A 17,427-nucleotide genomic window follows, 5' to 3' on the forward strand; every position below is an offset into this window, starting at 1 on the left:
TATTTGTGGGATTTTATGCATCCATCTTTAGAGAACAATACACTCCAACTGTTATTTAAATGTCAGTTGAAAGGTACACGGAGATGTTCAAGAGACTTTCCTGATTTATAGGTACATCTGTACATCTGTATGCTTTTATCCACGACATAATCTGCAAGTTCTGAAATGTCTTTATCATATTTCCATTAATGACATTTTCCTTGCTGATTTCTTTCTCCTGTCATTTTAAATTTTGTTCAGTTCGTCCTGTCACTAATTTTATGGGATTCTCGACACGTTTTCATTATTTTTCGTTATTCCGTATGTTTCCATTATGCAATTTTCCGTAATTATGCAATTTTACAATGCCACTCTACCCCCTCCACCAATGTTGTGTATATCTACATTTTTTATAACTCCTGGTGTATGAACTAATCTATATTTTTTTAAAAACTTCTATTCATGGCTGTAAAAACTGTACAAAATATCTTGACTTAGTTTTGCTACGTGACCTTAATCTGTTTAAAGCACAGTATTGAATAAGATTTAAAAATAGATGCTTATATATGTGATGACAATTATTAATACGAAGACTTATGTGGCGTCTTTAACTTAATTCCTCGTTGGCTAAATGGGTTTCTATGTTTCTGGAAGGATTCAGCAACATCCCATTGATTTGGCTAGGTTAAACGAATAGTCATGTTTGACGCAGAATGAGTAATACATTTTGTCACGTGGAGTCTATTGCGAAACACAGTTGCAATAAATAGTGTATATATAAAGAGAATTGAGCAATCAATTTCATTCCAGTTTTGGAGTCATTCCCACTTTTCGTGTTCCTGTTGCATGTCCATTTATTTGGACTGTTCAGTGGAAATAGAAAGTGATCATTATTTGGACTACAATATTATTCTGGAACGGTTACAGATTGATCGAAGAAATTTTGGACAACGCCATCTTGACAACGTCATGGTTCTTAGACCAAAATTACATTTCCGGTTGGAAATTTAAAGGAACTGTTTATTCAGTTAAGATATTCATAGACCTTTGTTTGGATTCAGTTCAGGCATTCATTGACCTTTAAAAGGATTAGTTTGGATTCACATCATCATACTGTAAGTTCCTTTCACAGTTTCATGTATAACTTGGATAATTAAATGCTGTGTTAAGTTTTATAAACTTGTTGGTTATGGGTTTTGTTCTGTTACTTAGTTTATGTCCATTTACTTTAATGTTATATTCGTAACAGAAAATTGGCTGCTCTTCCGGGATACGAATTAGTGAAATATTTCAGAGAAATTGTTTTGAAATTTAAACTTGTTTTATTATTGACAGTTTTCTTTCGCTGCCGTTTAGATTTTTTTTATAGTGAAACCAACAAGCCTTTAAAATATAAATTACAGTGGAGAGCCTTGTTTTAAGTCCTAACCAGGAACAGTTAGTATCCTTGAAAAAGGATGAATTATTCCAACTTTCCAGACAATCTCTTTCAGAGGCAAAGTCATCTTTGTTAAAACAAGAAATACAAAAATATGATTTGGCTCAATTATATTTGGTAGAAAAGAATATTTTGGATAAAAGTGCTTTGAGTTTGATTAGTAAGTCTTCCTCTGACACCAACGTGCTAGTTATGGAATTGAAATTAAAATAAAAGAAAGAAATGAAGTTAAAAAGCTTGAGCTTGATAAAGATGAAAAAGAAAGAGAAGCAAAGTCAAAAATAGAAGAAATGGAAATGAAAATGCAGGAAAAAGAGATGTAAATGCAGGAAAATGAAAGAGATAGAGAGAGAGAGAGACAAATAACAAAAAGGATAGATGCAAATGAAATAGCAAAGAAGAGATGCTAATGAAATTGCAAATGCAAAAGAGAAAAAAACGAGATGGGAATACAATTAAAATGAATACAATTATAACTGGCAAGCATAAGGCTTTCCCGCTCATGGAGGTTCGGTTTTTGATGTTACAAAAATATTAGATTAGTACCGCCTGATAAGGATAAAGGTGTATATCAGTATTTTTCACATTTTGAAAAAAATAGCCGATAATTAATATGGCCAAGAGAGCACTGGACTATATTATTACCGATTGTACATATTGGCAAATCTCGTGAACGTTATACGTCATTGTCAGTTGAAGCAAGTGCTGATTATGTTCTGGTCAAGGAATGTATATTTAGGGGATATGAGTTGGTACAGGAGGCATATCGACATATCAGGAACACCCTTCCCCTAGTCGATGAAAAGAAAGAAACCATATTATTCATTTGTGGCTGTGAAATTTATTCATGCTGCTAATCTTTTTACGTTATCAGTTAATCGTACGATTACGTCACTGATTTGTGTTAACTGCGTCAAAGTCGAAATCATCTTATGATTATAATTTGTGCATCATGCCACTGTCACTCAGGGATGCCAGTAGAATTATTCTCGAGCGGGTGGTGGTGTAGTGGTCAGCTATTACATTTTACGGATGTAGGTCAAAACATGTTTAGAGGTGAAACACCGGGAGCGGACAGTAACTCTCCTATGTGGGGGCGCCCATGTTTTGTTACTGTGTACATTGACGCAGTCGAAAGTGGAAAGTCATCGTATGATTTTAACTTGTGCATTACATCACTGTTACTGTGAACAGTGATCTAATAATTAAATCTAAATAATTTTATGAATTTAATTTGTGTATTACATCGCTAGTTTTTCAGATGTATTCCCACTAGTCCGACAAATCAGTCCCTATTCAGTACTAATACTGATTGACGTTTTGGCGACTATCATGCTTAATATATGCAATTCCATGCAATCACTTATGTCCGCACACATTCTTGTACATTTTAGACACTTGCGGGTATTTCTCTCGGGTGTTAATTTACAGTTGACTAAAGGGTCTTATCGGCAATTGGCACAAAATATTTTCGGATCTAATCCTCTTTTTGTCAAATTATAAACGCATTTGAATAACACACCCCTATCTGTTGTGGACATTTCTAATTTAGTGGCAATGTTGGAAGACAACTTGAAACAGACCCTGTATTAAAATGACTTTGACACATCCCCGAAATGATGAACACATAAATATTTTCTAACGTCTAATATTATCAATTTATATTGTTCGTGGCATACAGTGTTCATGTACACCGACGAAAATTTCTAAAGCTTTGTTCTGATCAAGTTTGATTTCAAAACACGCCGGAAATCTCACCATGCAATTTGTCTAGAAAGACCGCAGTACTTTCGAATTCGAACTTCCAAGTTGTTCGGAGTTATCCTCCAACATTACCGACCGTAATTCAAGAGCCGCGATAAATAATGCTAAATGTCTAAAATGTGCAGCGATGTGTGCGGATAAGTGTGTCTGCATGGAATTTGATATTTTGAAGAATAGGCGGGATTATCCCCCACCCGAAAGCCTCAATCAGCATTATGTTATGTATACCTAATTTGTGTTGTTTTTGGGGTTTTTATGATTGTATGTTACGTATATTTGTATATTGTAATTGACCTTATTCAAAATCAAGTTCACTAGCTGCAGATAATGTTGTGGTTAATCTATTTGTAACGGACAAGCCTTGCTTGGATTAAAAATTCGATCCAATTAAAAATGAAATTCCCGATTTATTTCCATCTTGTGTAGTTGCTAACGCTATGGAAACAAAGAGTCTTGAGAATGATGTTGATCAGGAAATTATTTATTTAGCTGACAAATGTATTTTGTCAGGCTTTTGATAAGGTCACCTTTTTATGAGGTCACTTTTGCTCTTGATTTGGATCAATCAAAGGGTATTAATGACATTGATTCCATTTTAACTGCTGTTACGAGTCAATGCTCTTAAAATAAGTAACAGAAAAGTGTGAAAGACAACAAGCTTTGTAACATTTAACAAATATATTTATTTCCCTAGCAAACAAAGTGAGAATGAGCAAAACAAATAACTTACGGTATTTCGAACTAAATCCCAAAATAATCCAAGAATTACAGACACAAGACCTAGTAATTTAAAATCCTGAGAGAAAAAAAACCCGGTAAATATCCAGAAAGAATCCCAAAACTGAAGTCGATGACTTGTCTGTGCTAGCTTTTAAGGTGCTAATGTGTCAACAGTCTTTTCTTGAATCACATAAATAAAATTCCAGGTTTGAATATACTATAAATTCCAGTGTATGTCTTTATCCAAGAATTTTTAGAGCACTTTTGTATTTCCAGAGAAAATAATTCAATAATTTAAACAAAAAAGAATCCAGCACAAAACTACTGGTCACAACATATAATACAACTTTAAAGTGCTATATGTTAATGACCAATTCCTCACGATCATAAAATTATATAGTTTTACTACTTGACCTCAGGTCACAATTAGCATTTTCTAAACAAAACCACTAACTAATGGAAAACAACCTTCGAGAATGATCCTGATGTTTACAAAATCTAAACAATAACCTGTAAAATTTACTCAGAAAAGTCCAAAACCATGACCAAAAAAACATATTTACTTCTTCTATTAATCAAGATCCTGATATTAAGCCCACACACAAAGAATAGTTTAGCTATGTATTAGTTGTTAACATAAAAGGTCGATCAGGTCAAGCATAATTGAACTCAGTTTTGAACAAGGTCAAGTCCAGCATACGATGTTACATTACAATAGCATGTAATGAAATTTAAAAACAACATTAAAGTAACAAATAAAAAATCAAATTAAATATGCATAACTACTTATTCTCTTTTATTTCAATCAAGGTAACAAGCGACAATCACTCATTGTCGAAAAGAAACACAATGATGAGGTCTCCTGTTTGTTTAAAAGGGTTATTGGCGAAAATGAAGCCACAGAAGTATATGTTTGTTATTTTGTTAACATTGGAGTCCCTATGAGACAATGGAGGCCACGTGGGGAACTTGCTGGTGACGAGTGGTAAGTGAATTATGAAACTGTTGTTCCGAAATCGTATAGACAAGAAATACTTAGTCTAGTCCTTGTAACACTTTTGGCTGGTCATTTTGGGGTCAATAGGACTTATTATAAAATATTTAATCATTTGTTTGGCTGAAAATGAGAATTGATGTTTGTAAATAGTGTAGATCTTGTCACACGTGTCAAAAGGTAGGAAAACCCAATCCGAAGATTCCTAAAGTTCAACTGCAACCTATTCCAACATTTGGCGAACCATCTAGTGGAATAATGGTGTCGATCCATTCCCTAAGACCAAGTCAGGTAACCAATAATCGGTGTGCTTCCACAAGATTCCCAGAGGCAATTCCTTTGATGAATATTAAAACTAAAACCATAGTAATAGCTTTGATATGGTTTCTTTTACACAATTTGTCCTTCCCAAATTTGTCCAATCTGAATTTTCCAGCAAGTTATGCGTGAATTAGGCATCCAGCAATTTAAGTATTCATTCATTCTATCAATCTGAAAGCCAAGGAGCTTTAGAAAGATTTCATCACAATTTGAAATGTATGCTTCGGTCACATTGCTTTGATACCGGAAAAGAGTGAGATGAAGCTGTTCGTTTAATATTTTGCTGTTAGGGACTCAGTTCAACAATCTTTAGGATTCGGTGCTTTTGAAATAGTGTTTGGACATACTGTCCACGGACCACTGCAGTTACAATAAGACACACGGTTGCAAATGAAGATTCAGAAATTAAACTTCTTGACTATCTTTCTGATTTTAAATATACATTTATTAAAAGCTTGTGAAATTGCAAGAACTAATCTGTACTCTGTTCAGTCAAAAGTACAATTACATATTATAAAAATACACCGAAACTAGATTTCAGGCAGGTGATATAGTTCTGACTCTCTTGCACATTCGTCAAAATATTCTTCAGGCTAAGTTATATGGTCCTGATAACATTGGAAAGAACGTACGTGATTTAAACTATATAGTTAAGACTTCTAGGAGACGAAACGAAAACCAACTTTGCCATATAAATATGTTTAAAGGGTATATTGATAGAGATAACCCTGTAATCATGCAGTCAATTTAGTTTTACCTGTCCCACGCTGTGGAGATTTAAGAGATGGAATGCAGTCGGGCTGTAGTGAATTCTGTGTAACTAATCTTCGGAGTTTAGAAATATGAATAATCTGGACCAGAAACTTTCACATCTACAGCCATGAGAAAAAGAGTGAACTAAAACAGTTACTATTTAAATATGAGCACTTATTTCCAGATGGTATAACATGAGCAAATAAAATATACCATGATGTTTGAATTGTATATTCTTCATCTGTGAAATAGCATCCGTAAAGTATGAACCCTCTCAAACATGAATGTTTGAAAAAAGAAATTCGGTATTTTCTGGAGATTGATTTCATTGAATCAAATAACGGTAACTGGGATTCAACATATATTCTTGTGCCGAAACCAAATAATACTTTCCGCATGTGCATTGTCTGTAGCAAGTTGAACAGGGTGACCAGAACAGATTTATTTACATTGCCAGGAATCGATGACTGCATTGACAAAATCGGAAATGCATAATATGTCACCAAGTTTGACCGTTTGAAAGAAAACTGGCAGATTCCACTGCGGGGAAAGGCAAAGGAAATTTCGGTATTTGTAATTCCAGATGGATTTTATCAATATAAAGTAATGGCTTTTGGCATGGAGGGTTCGCCTTTTTAACTTTCCAACGTCTAATGAGCATGTTCACATCTGGTCTAGATAATTGTGACGCTTACATCGATGAAGAATCATCTACAACGTCCCTTGGAAAGATCACTTGGAAACTATTCGGAACTTCTTTGTTAGAGTTATTAACGTAAATTTGACAATTTAAGTAAAAGTGAATTTTACCATGTTTTTGCTACATTTCTAGGACATAGCTTGGGACAGGAACAGTTAAACCTACAAAAGTTAAGGTTATGGCTAACTCTGAATTCCATGTGCCTATCAATAAAAAGCAGCTGATGCGACATTTTGAAGTGTATATGGCTGGATATTACTGGAATTTGTTTCTCCAATTTTTTCTGCAATTGACGAACCCCTGACCGATTTGTAAAGTAAGAATACCAAGTTTCATTGGTCTGAAAAATGTCAAGAACCGTTTGATAAGTTAAAGACCAAACTTAAGAGTGCACCAATTCTTTTATTCCCAAATTTCAGTCAATTTTTTTAAATGTCCGTTGATTGAAGTGATGTTGTGGTTGTTGCAATATTAATTCAAGAAGACGAAATTGGTGTAGATCATCCAGTATGCTATTTTTCTAAAAATTTAAAAAAGCACCAGAGAAATTATTCCAAAATCGAGAAGATATGCTTGTCTTTAATATTAGCTTTGCGACACTTTGAAATATTTATTATTTCAGCTCCTCCTCCGTTTATTGTATTCATTGATAACAGTCCCATTATTTTCATTGACAAGATGAAAAACAAAAGTCAGAGGTTATTAACGTAGAGCTTGATATTAGAGGAATACAGTATTGACATTCTGCATCATTGTATAGGAATACAATAGTGACATTCTACATCCTTGTATAATAATAAAATATTGACATCCTACATCATTGTATAGGAATGCAATATTGACATCATACATCAATGTATAGGATTACAATATGGAATACGATATTGACATCCTGCATCATTGTATAATAATACAATATTGACATCCTACATCACTGCATAGGAATGCAATATTGACATCATACATCAATGTATAGGAATACAATATGGAATACAATATTGACATCACACATCCTTGGATAGGAATACAATAGTGACATCCTACATCCTTGTAAAATAATACAATATTGACATTCTACATCATTGTATAGGTATACAATATTAACATCATACATCAATGTATAGGAATACAATATGGAATACAATATTGACATCCTGCATCATTGAATAAAAATACAATATTGACATCCTACATCATTGCATAGGAATACAATATTGACATCATACATCACTGTATAGGAATACAATATGGAATACAATATTGACATCACACATCCTTGGATAGGAATACAATAGTGACATCATACATCCTTGGATAGGAATACAATATTGACATCATACACATCCAGGGAAAAAATTATAATTACAGATGCACTTTCATGTGTATATCAGTATTATCTTGCTTCATGTACATTTAGTTTCATTCATACGACTTCACGTTATGTAAATTTAATGACATGCATATTTTACTAATAATTATTTTAAAAAAAGCTTTATTGTACACATCTTTCTTTTTTATAAGGAGAGGTGTTATGTATATTTACTTGTTTATTATTTGTATTACCAGAAAATGGTAATTGCGACTTAGGTCAAGTAGAGGTCATATAATCGTGTTTACTTGATAATAACTCATTTTCGCTTGAACACCTTGAACCAGAATCAGTCTTATTGCTGTGTTCAGGGTTTTCATTGGTCTGGAATATTAATTTGCAATTATAGTGAATTCAGACAAGGGCATTTTTAGGTGATGCTATTGTGATACATCAAAAGATGTTTTCACATCATCACACTCCATGTCACTGGCACATTAGCATATTTGACACCAAAGGCACATCAAAACATTCAGTATTGGAACTTACGTGGAAAACCAATGAAATCAATTAGAAATTTATGCATTTGGACCATTGATAAAACATTTAGGACCATTGATAAAACATTTAGGAACATAGATAAAACATTTAGGTCTATTTGGAATTTAATTTCAATACTGTAAGTTCCATCTAAAATTTCACATTGTTTTCTAAGGAAATAAAGTTTTTGCTGAATTTTCTAAAACTTGTTGGTTTTCGCTCTTTTATGTTACTTATATTAAAACCATACAGTCGTAACAATCATTATAGGTATATGGAATGACTTATCAGACTGTATTCGCACTATCTAAAACAAACAAAAATTTCACATTTCGATTATTAAAACTTCTTTATTCTAATCAGTCAGGGGCCCCGAGTGGCCGAGTGGTCTAAAGCGCTGTCCGTTACGGATCACTGCCATCTCACCTCTGTCTGCGTGGGTTCGAGTCTCGGATTCAGCCAATGTGGGTATGTGAGAAAGCTTGCCAGTAGCTTCTCCTGGGTCGGTGGTTCTTTCCGGGGTTTTCCCGGGTTCGTCCTCCACCATTAATACTGGCCGCCATGTATAGCTTATCGTGTGCTGAAAAATGGCGTTAAACCCTACAACAACAACAACAAGCTGACTACTGCACTAACACACTATAACAAAAGTGTGCAGGTATAAACTTAACATGTATACTATACACGACACGGGCTTATTGGCATTTCTCTAATTCACGGGTCGCAAACTCAAACCACCCCGATGGCCGCATGAATCCATTTTCGATGGCCTAAGGGCCGCATCACCTTTGTCACCTTTGTTATCTCTCATGACACCTTGTAACGCCAATCATTTTGCGGGCCACGTGATACGGCTTGTTGGGCCGTATGCCGCCCGCGTGTTTGAGACCCCTGCTCTAATTAGTCTAATATACAGCAGGTCTATGTGTTCTGTATTCTGCTTGACCAATAGTTAATTGGTTAGTATGAATAATAAAATAAATCAGTGTGTATCTATTCGTGTTCTTCCCAGAGCACGTAACATTAGATATTTCAACTATATAATATATCTGCATATTGGTATGTGTGACTTAGGACTCAGTGTATATTGATTGTTCTTTTTTTCTTCTTTTATTTTGGTAGTGGGTTGTACAATAATGTATACCTCGCTAGAATCGTATGTATTTACAACTTCTAAGTACCTGTCCACGAACACTGAAGATCAGATTGGCTTTAAACATAGGTAACTACATGCATACTCAACTGAAACCTTTTCTATGGGACGATTCAATTCTTCCGTGTTGGGATTTCAACTGCTGCATATGCCAAGGTCGCAATGATTTTATTGTTGTTTTAACGGTAAACCAGTCATATAGTTATTTTAACGGTAAACCATTGATAAGTTACTTTAACGGCAAACAGTGATATAGTTATTTTAAAGACAAACTAGTGATATAGTTACTTTAACTGCAGAACAGTGATATAGTTATTTTAATGGTAAACCAGTGGTATATCTATGTTAGAATTGAGATTCCTGCTTCTGTCGTTTGACTGTATTTGCCGTCCTCAATATTTGTATGTAAGCTGAACAGAGGAAACTAAATCAAGACGATTGCGCTAGAGTCAGAGTGCAGCAATGGACGTCTTCAGGTCTTTGGCTATCTCTGTGTTGCTTCTGGCAGTAAGAGCGTCGGGACAAACAGACTGTGCTCAGAGATTTTTTTATCAGTCTACGACACAGGGAGGAAGAGTGTTTTGTGGTCCAGGCTATTGGGCATGTACTGATGATGCTTGTTGTTCAAGGTAATACAACCAACCCACTCTACAAATCGCACATCAATACACACGTATACGAAGGTACTTGCGCACATATATGTATTCATGTGTCCATCCGTCCATAAACACAAACATACATCATATATATATATATATATATATATATATATATATATATATATATATATATATATATATATATATATATATATATATATATATATATATATACACACACATGTTACGGATGAATGGACAAACATATACAGATAACGAACATGTATACCGTGCTATGTGTTATGACAATAATAGCAATACTTTTTGGGGGTTAGCAGTCTCTTGTAATTAAAAACGAACAAAACTACTCGCAAGCAGTTTAAGATATATATCTTCAGCACGCAAATATGTTCACACACCTTCACAGCTGTAGTTCCTCCAACTATGTCATATTCGGACACATACATTTGTATATGAAATATCATAGTCCGTCCAGCTTATGTCATTTGGGCACATACATTTGTATATTAAATGTCATACATCTTTGTACATTTACCTGCTTCTGTACTGAATATTTCTGAAAACGAGGGGGTGGTTGCCTTATATGGTTTTCGTACCTATAAGTGGATAGGCCATTGTTATGGAGGTTGGTTTACATGGTTTTTGTTCATATAAGTGGATATGCCATTGTTATGGAGGTTGGTTTACATGGTTTTTGTTTCAATAAGTGGATAGGCCATTGTTATGGAGGTTGGTTTACATGGCTTTTGTTCCTATAAGTGGATAGGCCATTGTTATGGAGGTTGGTTTACATGGTGTTTGTTCCTGTAAGTGGATAGGTCATTGTTATGGAGGCTGTTTTACATGGTTTTTGTTCCTATAAGTGGATAGGCCATTCTTATGGAGGTTGGTTTACGCGACATTTGTTCTTGACGTGTTTTTTTTTTGTTTCTTTTCACATAAGTGTATAGGCCATTGTTATCAATATGCCAGTGTTATGGATAGGCCAATATTATAAATAGGCCCATGTTATCCATAGGCCCATGTTATCGATAGGCTAGTGATATGGATGGGCCAATGTTATCGATATGCCAATGTTATCGATAGGCCAGTGATATGGATAGGCCAATGTTGTGGAGAGGCCAATCCTATGGATAGACCAATATAATGGATAGTCCAATGTTATGGTTATATCAGTGCTGTGGAGAGGCCAATATTATGAATAGGTCAATGCTATGGATAGGTGAATGATGTGTATAGGTCAATGTTATGGACAGGCTAATGTTATGGATAGGCCAATGTTATGGATGGATCAATGATATAGATAGGCCAATGTTATGGATGGATCAATGATATAGATAGGCCAGTTTTATGGATGGATCCATGTTATCGAATGGCCAATGTTATGGATGGATCAATGATATAGATAGGCCAATTTTATGGATGGATCCATGTTATTGATAGGTCAATGCTATAGATAGGTCAATGTTATGGATAGGCTTACATTATGGCTAGGTTAATGTTATGGATGGATCAATGATATAGATACGCCAATTTTATGGATGGATCCATGTTATGGATAGATCAATGCTGTAGATAGGTCAATGCTGTGTATAGGTCAATGTTATGGATAGGCTTACATTATGGATAGGTTAATGTTGGTGGCGCTCACCAGATAATATGTACTTTTGAGAGAGTGACGTGAAGTAGTTCGCATTTAAAACATGCACAGTGGAGAGAACGTTTGCATACCTCTATGCTACATTAATGTAATGTGGATGATATTTCTTTTGGATATTGTACTTTTGGAAATTTTACATGATTTAAGCACACTGCTAACTAAAATGACTGCTCCTTTGTGTTAAAAAATCAGTCTGAATTAGTCTAAAGTACACTATACAAAGCAGCTATTAAAATAGGGAAAATGAATTTTGCCAGACTAGACAATACCAGCTTCTGAAAGTGCAATGAATGAATTACCAAATATATAAAATGTAAAAAAAAGTTATCGGCTCTTTTTTATACAATTGACCTCTGAAGTTCAGAAAGTAAAAATGACCAAGTAGAGCTAGCGCTTTTTTGAAAGGTGCACATTTGAAGTAAGGCCAAGCTGTATACTCTATAACCCATAGTACACCCATCAATCATACACCAAAATAAAGGGAATTAAAGGTTCTTTGCATTATGCCTAAGATATACAAGGTCTTTTTTAAATAGCCAGTATAACCAGTGAGGAAAGCCGGGGACATTCTTTTTCTTTAAATTCCTAACCCATGCAAAATGCGAAACTGTATAGCGCCACCGTTATGGATTGATCAATGATATAGATACGTCAATTTTATGGATGGATCCATGTTATGGATAGGTCAATGCTATAGATAGGTCAATGCTTTGTATAGGTCAATGTTATGGATAGGCTAATGTTATGGATAGGTTAATCTTATGGATGGATCAATGATATAGATACGTCAATTTTATGGATGGATCCATGTTATGGATAGGTCAATGCTTTGTATAGGTCAATGTTATGGATAGGCTAATGTTATGGATAGGTTAATCTTATGGATGGATCAATGATATAGATACGTCAATTTTTTGGATGGATCCATGTTATGGATAGGTCAGTGCTGTGTATAGGTCAATGTTATGGATAGGCTAATGTTATGGATAGGTTAATCTTATGGATGGATCAATGATATAGATACGTCAATTTTATGGATGGATCCATGTTATGGATAGGTCAATGCTTTGTATAGGTCAATGTTATGGATAGGCTAATGTTATGGATAGGTTAATCTTATGGATGGATCAATGATATAGATACGTCAATTTTTTGGATGGATCCATGTTATGGATAGGTCAGTGCTGTGTATAGGTCAATGTTATGGATAGGCTAATGTTATGGATAGGTTAATCTTATGGATGGATCAATGATATAGATAGGCCAATTTTATGGATGGATCCATGTTATGGATAGATCAATGCTATAGATAGGTCAATGTTATGGATAGGCTTACATTATGGATAGGTTAATGTTATGGATAGGCTAATGTTATGGATAGGTTAATCTTAGAGGGATGGATCAATGATATAGATACGTCAATTTTTTGGATGGATCCATGTTATGGATAGGTCAATGCTTTGTATAGGTCAATGTTATGGATAGGCTAATGTTATGGATAGGTTAATGTTATGGATGGATCAATGATATAGATACGTCAATTTTATGGATGGATCCATGTTATGGATAGGTCAGTGCTGTGTATAGGTCAATGTTATGGATGGGCTAATGTTATGGATAGATCAATGTTATGGATGGATCAATGTTAGGGATAGGTCAATTTTATGAATGGATCCATGTGATGGAAAGGTCAATGTTATTGATAGGCCAGTGATATTGATAGGTCAATACTATGGAGAGGTGAATGCTATTGTACTATGGATAGGTCAGTGTTATGGATAGGTCCAAATAATGAATAGGTAAATGCTATGTGAAAGTCAATATTATTTATGATTTTTTAATGAATTAATCCTCATTAAAGTATGATTTTTGGGGTCAAAAAAAACAATCATTGAAACCATCTATTTAAACCTTACTTTAAAACGTATCAAATATAAAAATTGTACCTGCATTATTGCACTAACGAATCACATTTAATAAATTCATTATTGCACTAACGAATCACATTTAATAAATTCATTATTGCACTAACGAATCACATTTAATAAATTCAATCTTCATTTTGCTTATCTTCACGAATTCGTGTTTTCTATAGATTCTTTTCTTCAGATGGACGCATTCTATTCCCATGTCAACACAGCCAAAAGAGCAATGTTGACTTGTAAACATGGCACCAGTGAGCACCGTTGACTTGTATACATGGTCACAAAGAGCACTTTATCATAATGTAATCTTTTGTTGTTAATTTGTATTTTAACATTCCATTATTTCTCATTCACAGGGTGGATGTGTCGGTGGGAGAGCTTGCAGGGATTATTTTGGGATCAATATCCGTTGTCTGTGTCAGCGTTCTTATCGTCTTCATGGCGGTCATGTGTTGCATCGTTAGACGAGGTGGTAAGTAAAACAAACATTGGCATAGTACAGATCATTTGAAGGTCAACATGTGAAGCATATGTTGTTAGAATGAAGTTTTATGTCACACATCTGATACACTGATACATGGTTGATACACTGATACATGGTTAATCTAAATCCCCTATCGCTCATAATGTGGATTGTCACATGATTTTACTCGTGATTCAGACAGTTATGTTTGTCACTTTGTTGTTGTCATGGTACCGTTCGTCTTTCTTATTCTTACTGTTGTTTTCATCGTTCAGGTCGTTATCGTTTTGTTTTATTTACCACAGCTATGTCATGTGTGTTGGGCTAAATATCACTCATGTTTTGTCTTTATCCCTATCTTGATTAGTCATTAAGTATCCAACAGTCATTGTTATCGCTGTTGTCATCGCCATCATATAAACAACAACAACACTATGATCAGCATTATTATGATCATTTTATGTTTGAAAGCGGATAGTAGTTATGCTGCTGGTGTTGTTGCTTCCTAAATTTGTGATGGTGCTGGTGTTTTCGCTAATGGTGATGTTATTGTATATGTTTATCGACTCTTATTGGGTTTTAATGGCTTTAAAGTTATTTAGTAGTAGTAGTTGTTGTTGTTGTTGATGTTGAAGTTGTTGTTGTGTAATGTGTATTTTATATGATGAGGAGGAATACTGTAGTCTAGATATATTCATTACGATAAACCATAATTACTTTGAACACAAAAGCGGTAATTCAGTTTGAAGAAATTAAAAACTCGTAAGAGACAGCTGTTTGTGAATGATGTTTTTCATATTTTATCTGCAGATAAAGACTCAGCTCCTAGAGGAAGCGGAATATTTAAATCGAACAAAATCGCATCCAGGTGATACATGTGTGTCGACAATGACTGTAAAGGCAACACAAACCTGAGGCAAACAAACTGCAGTATCGATATAGTGGACTATCCTACCTTTGTATTCGCCGCACAGGACGATTCTTTCCTGGGAGAAAAAAAATGAGTTTCTGTTTGTCAGCTGTGACAATTATTTTATGGCAGTTTATCTTGAAGAATATGTTTGTTAATAATAATGACAATACATTTTTCATATGTTCTAATATTTTATTATATATTTTAGTTATGAATGATCAAAATGTTTGGAAGGGTAGATAAGTGAATGGCAACAACGTTACGTAGATTATTTAGTGAATAGAGACAATTTATATTGGGTTTGTGAGTGAATACGGACAAGTTAAATAGGGTAGGTAAGTGCTTATGGACACGTTGAGTATGGTTGTGTTTTGTACTGAAGGGGAACTCCATGCCTCCGGATTTAAAGAGTAAATGACAATAAAACTATTATCCGTTTCATTCCCTTTGACTGGACATAACTACATAAAATTGAAATAACATACAATTTACAAGACAAATAAAAAACTTTTTACACTAATTTGAACTGAATGATAAATACGAACCCCGGCATATGCATATTGTTTAATTGCAAGTTAGACAATTTCTTTCTTTGTTATCGTCCTTTTGCATGCGTCTATCACAACTGGAAGTCTATCCTTTTTAAATGCATCTATTATTACTGGAAGTCCATCCTATTTACATGCATCTTTCACAATCGGAAATCTATCCGTTTTACATGCATCTATCACAAATGGACGTTCATACAGTAGGAAATGCTTCTAAGAAGAATTGTCCATGTCTAAAAAATAGTAACTGTACGATGAGTGTAGTTTAAAAGGTGCTATTATAGCAACCAGTTTAACAGCGGAAAGCAAATCATGACAGGTTAGCCCTTGTTACTAACCAATCACATCTTGATGATATGCAGTTATATTTAGTGAGCAACAAGCTTGTGATAATTCATCCAATGTGATTTAATTTAAACCATTGCAGTATCAGGCAAAATATTAAATTCTTCCAAAAAAATCTAAAAACGTTGTTCAGAAGTCAATGCTAACGTAACAAATAAACAACAGAGGTAGCTCACAATCGTATTGAAAGTAATTTCTTTCAAAGTAATTGAATTGTATGTCCAATCAATGAAAGCCAAACAGACTATAAATTACACGTTATGTCCAATCAATGGATGTCAAACTGACCATACATGATACTTCATGGTCAATCAATGGACGTCTGGCAGACGATGCCTGACACTTTATGTCCAATTAATGGACGCCAAACAGAATATACATGCAATTTTATGTCCAATCAATGGACGCCAAACCGAATATACATACACGTTTATGTCCAATCAATGGACGCCAAAACCGAATATACATAAACGTTTATGTCCAATCAATGGACGTCAAACAGAACATACATACAATTTTATGTCCAATAAATGTACGTCAAACAGAATTTTAGTTCAAATCCATGAACCCCAAACGGACTATACATTACATGTTATGTCCAATGAATGGATGTCCAACAGACGATACATGATACTTCATGTTCAATCGATGGACACCAAACATAATATACATACAATTTTTTGTCCAATTGAATGACGTCAAACAGACGGTACATACAATTTATGTCCAGTCAATGGACGCAAAACAGACGGTACATACAATTTATGTCCAATCAATGTACCTCAAATAAATACACATGACATATTTTATCATGAAAATTAGATCCTATAATTCCTTTTCACTCCCTTTCTCTCTTCAACCGCTTTTACCACCACCACCACAATCGCCTATTCCACGACAAGTTGATCGCAAGATACTGAAAATATGCGACTCGTATCATTTTTTAAATTTATAATTCACTTTTGAATAGTGTCTTGAAAATCATTTGTATTATATATTATAAATATTCTACCAAAGATGAGATTGAAACTTATAGCAATTTTTAATTGCATTAAAAATGTGTAACGTAGAAAAGTTTACGTGGTATTCACTTTTTCATTTTCCACGATTTAAATAGATATGTAATTGTGAATAACTAAGTCTTTGTTGAGAAACTGATATGATAGCTAGCTAGCTAGCTAGCTAGCTAGCTAGATAGATAGATAGATAGATACACACAAATGTATAACAGCGCAAATTCAGAATGGTTTCCCAACGTTTCGAGCTACACAAGCTCTTCGTC

At 34.3% G+C, this 17,427-nt stretch overlaps 1 protein-coding gene across 1 annotated transcript; it reads left to right on the forward strand.

The window, feature by feature from the left end:
- The first annotated feature begins 9,731 nt into the window (after positions 1–9,731).
- Positions 9,732–16,692, forward strand: LOC149798732 (uncharacterized). The gene is made up of 3 exons (XM_089957603.1): positions 9,732–10,300; positions 14,233–14,348; positions 15,150–16,692. Exons 1-3 carry the CDS (start codon positions 10,134–10,136, stop codon positions 15,209–15,211), a joined length of 345 nt encoding a protein of 114 aa, XP_089813729.1. The 5' UTR covers positions 9,732–10,133; the 3' UTR covers positions 15,212–16,692.
- Positions 16,693–17,427: the final 735 nt, after the last annotated feature.

This window comes from Sinohyriopsis cumingii, chromosome 5 (genome assembly GCF_028554795.1).
Source record: "Sinohyriopsis cumingii isolate HCF-2022 chromosome 5, ASM2855479v2, whole genome shotgun sequence".
NCBI lineage: Eukaryota > Metazoa > Mollusca > Bivalvia > Unionida > Unionidae > Sinohyriopsis > Sinohyriopsis cumingii.

Excerpts from the sequence above, each read along its gene's own strand:
- LOC149798732 (XM_089957603.1), top strand. The coding sequence starts at position 10,134 with ATGGACGTCTTCAGGTCTTTGGCTATCTCTGTGTTGCTTCTGGCAGTA. Across the intron at positions 10,301-14,232 it reads GATGATGCTTGTTGTTCAAG|GGTGGATGTGTCGGTGGGAG; the intron begins GTAATACAACCA and ends TCTCATTCACAG. Across the intron at positions 14,349-15,149 it reads TTGCATCGTTAGACGAGGTG|ATAAAGACTCAGCTCCTAGA; the intron begins GTAAGTAAAACA and ends TTTTATCTGCAG.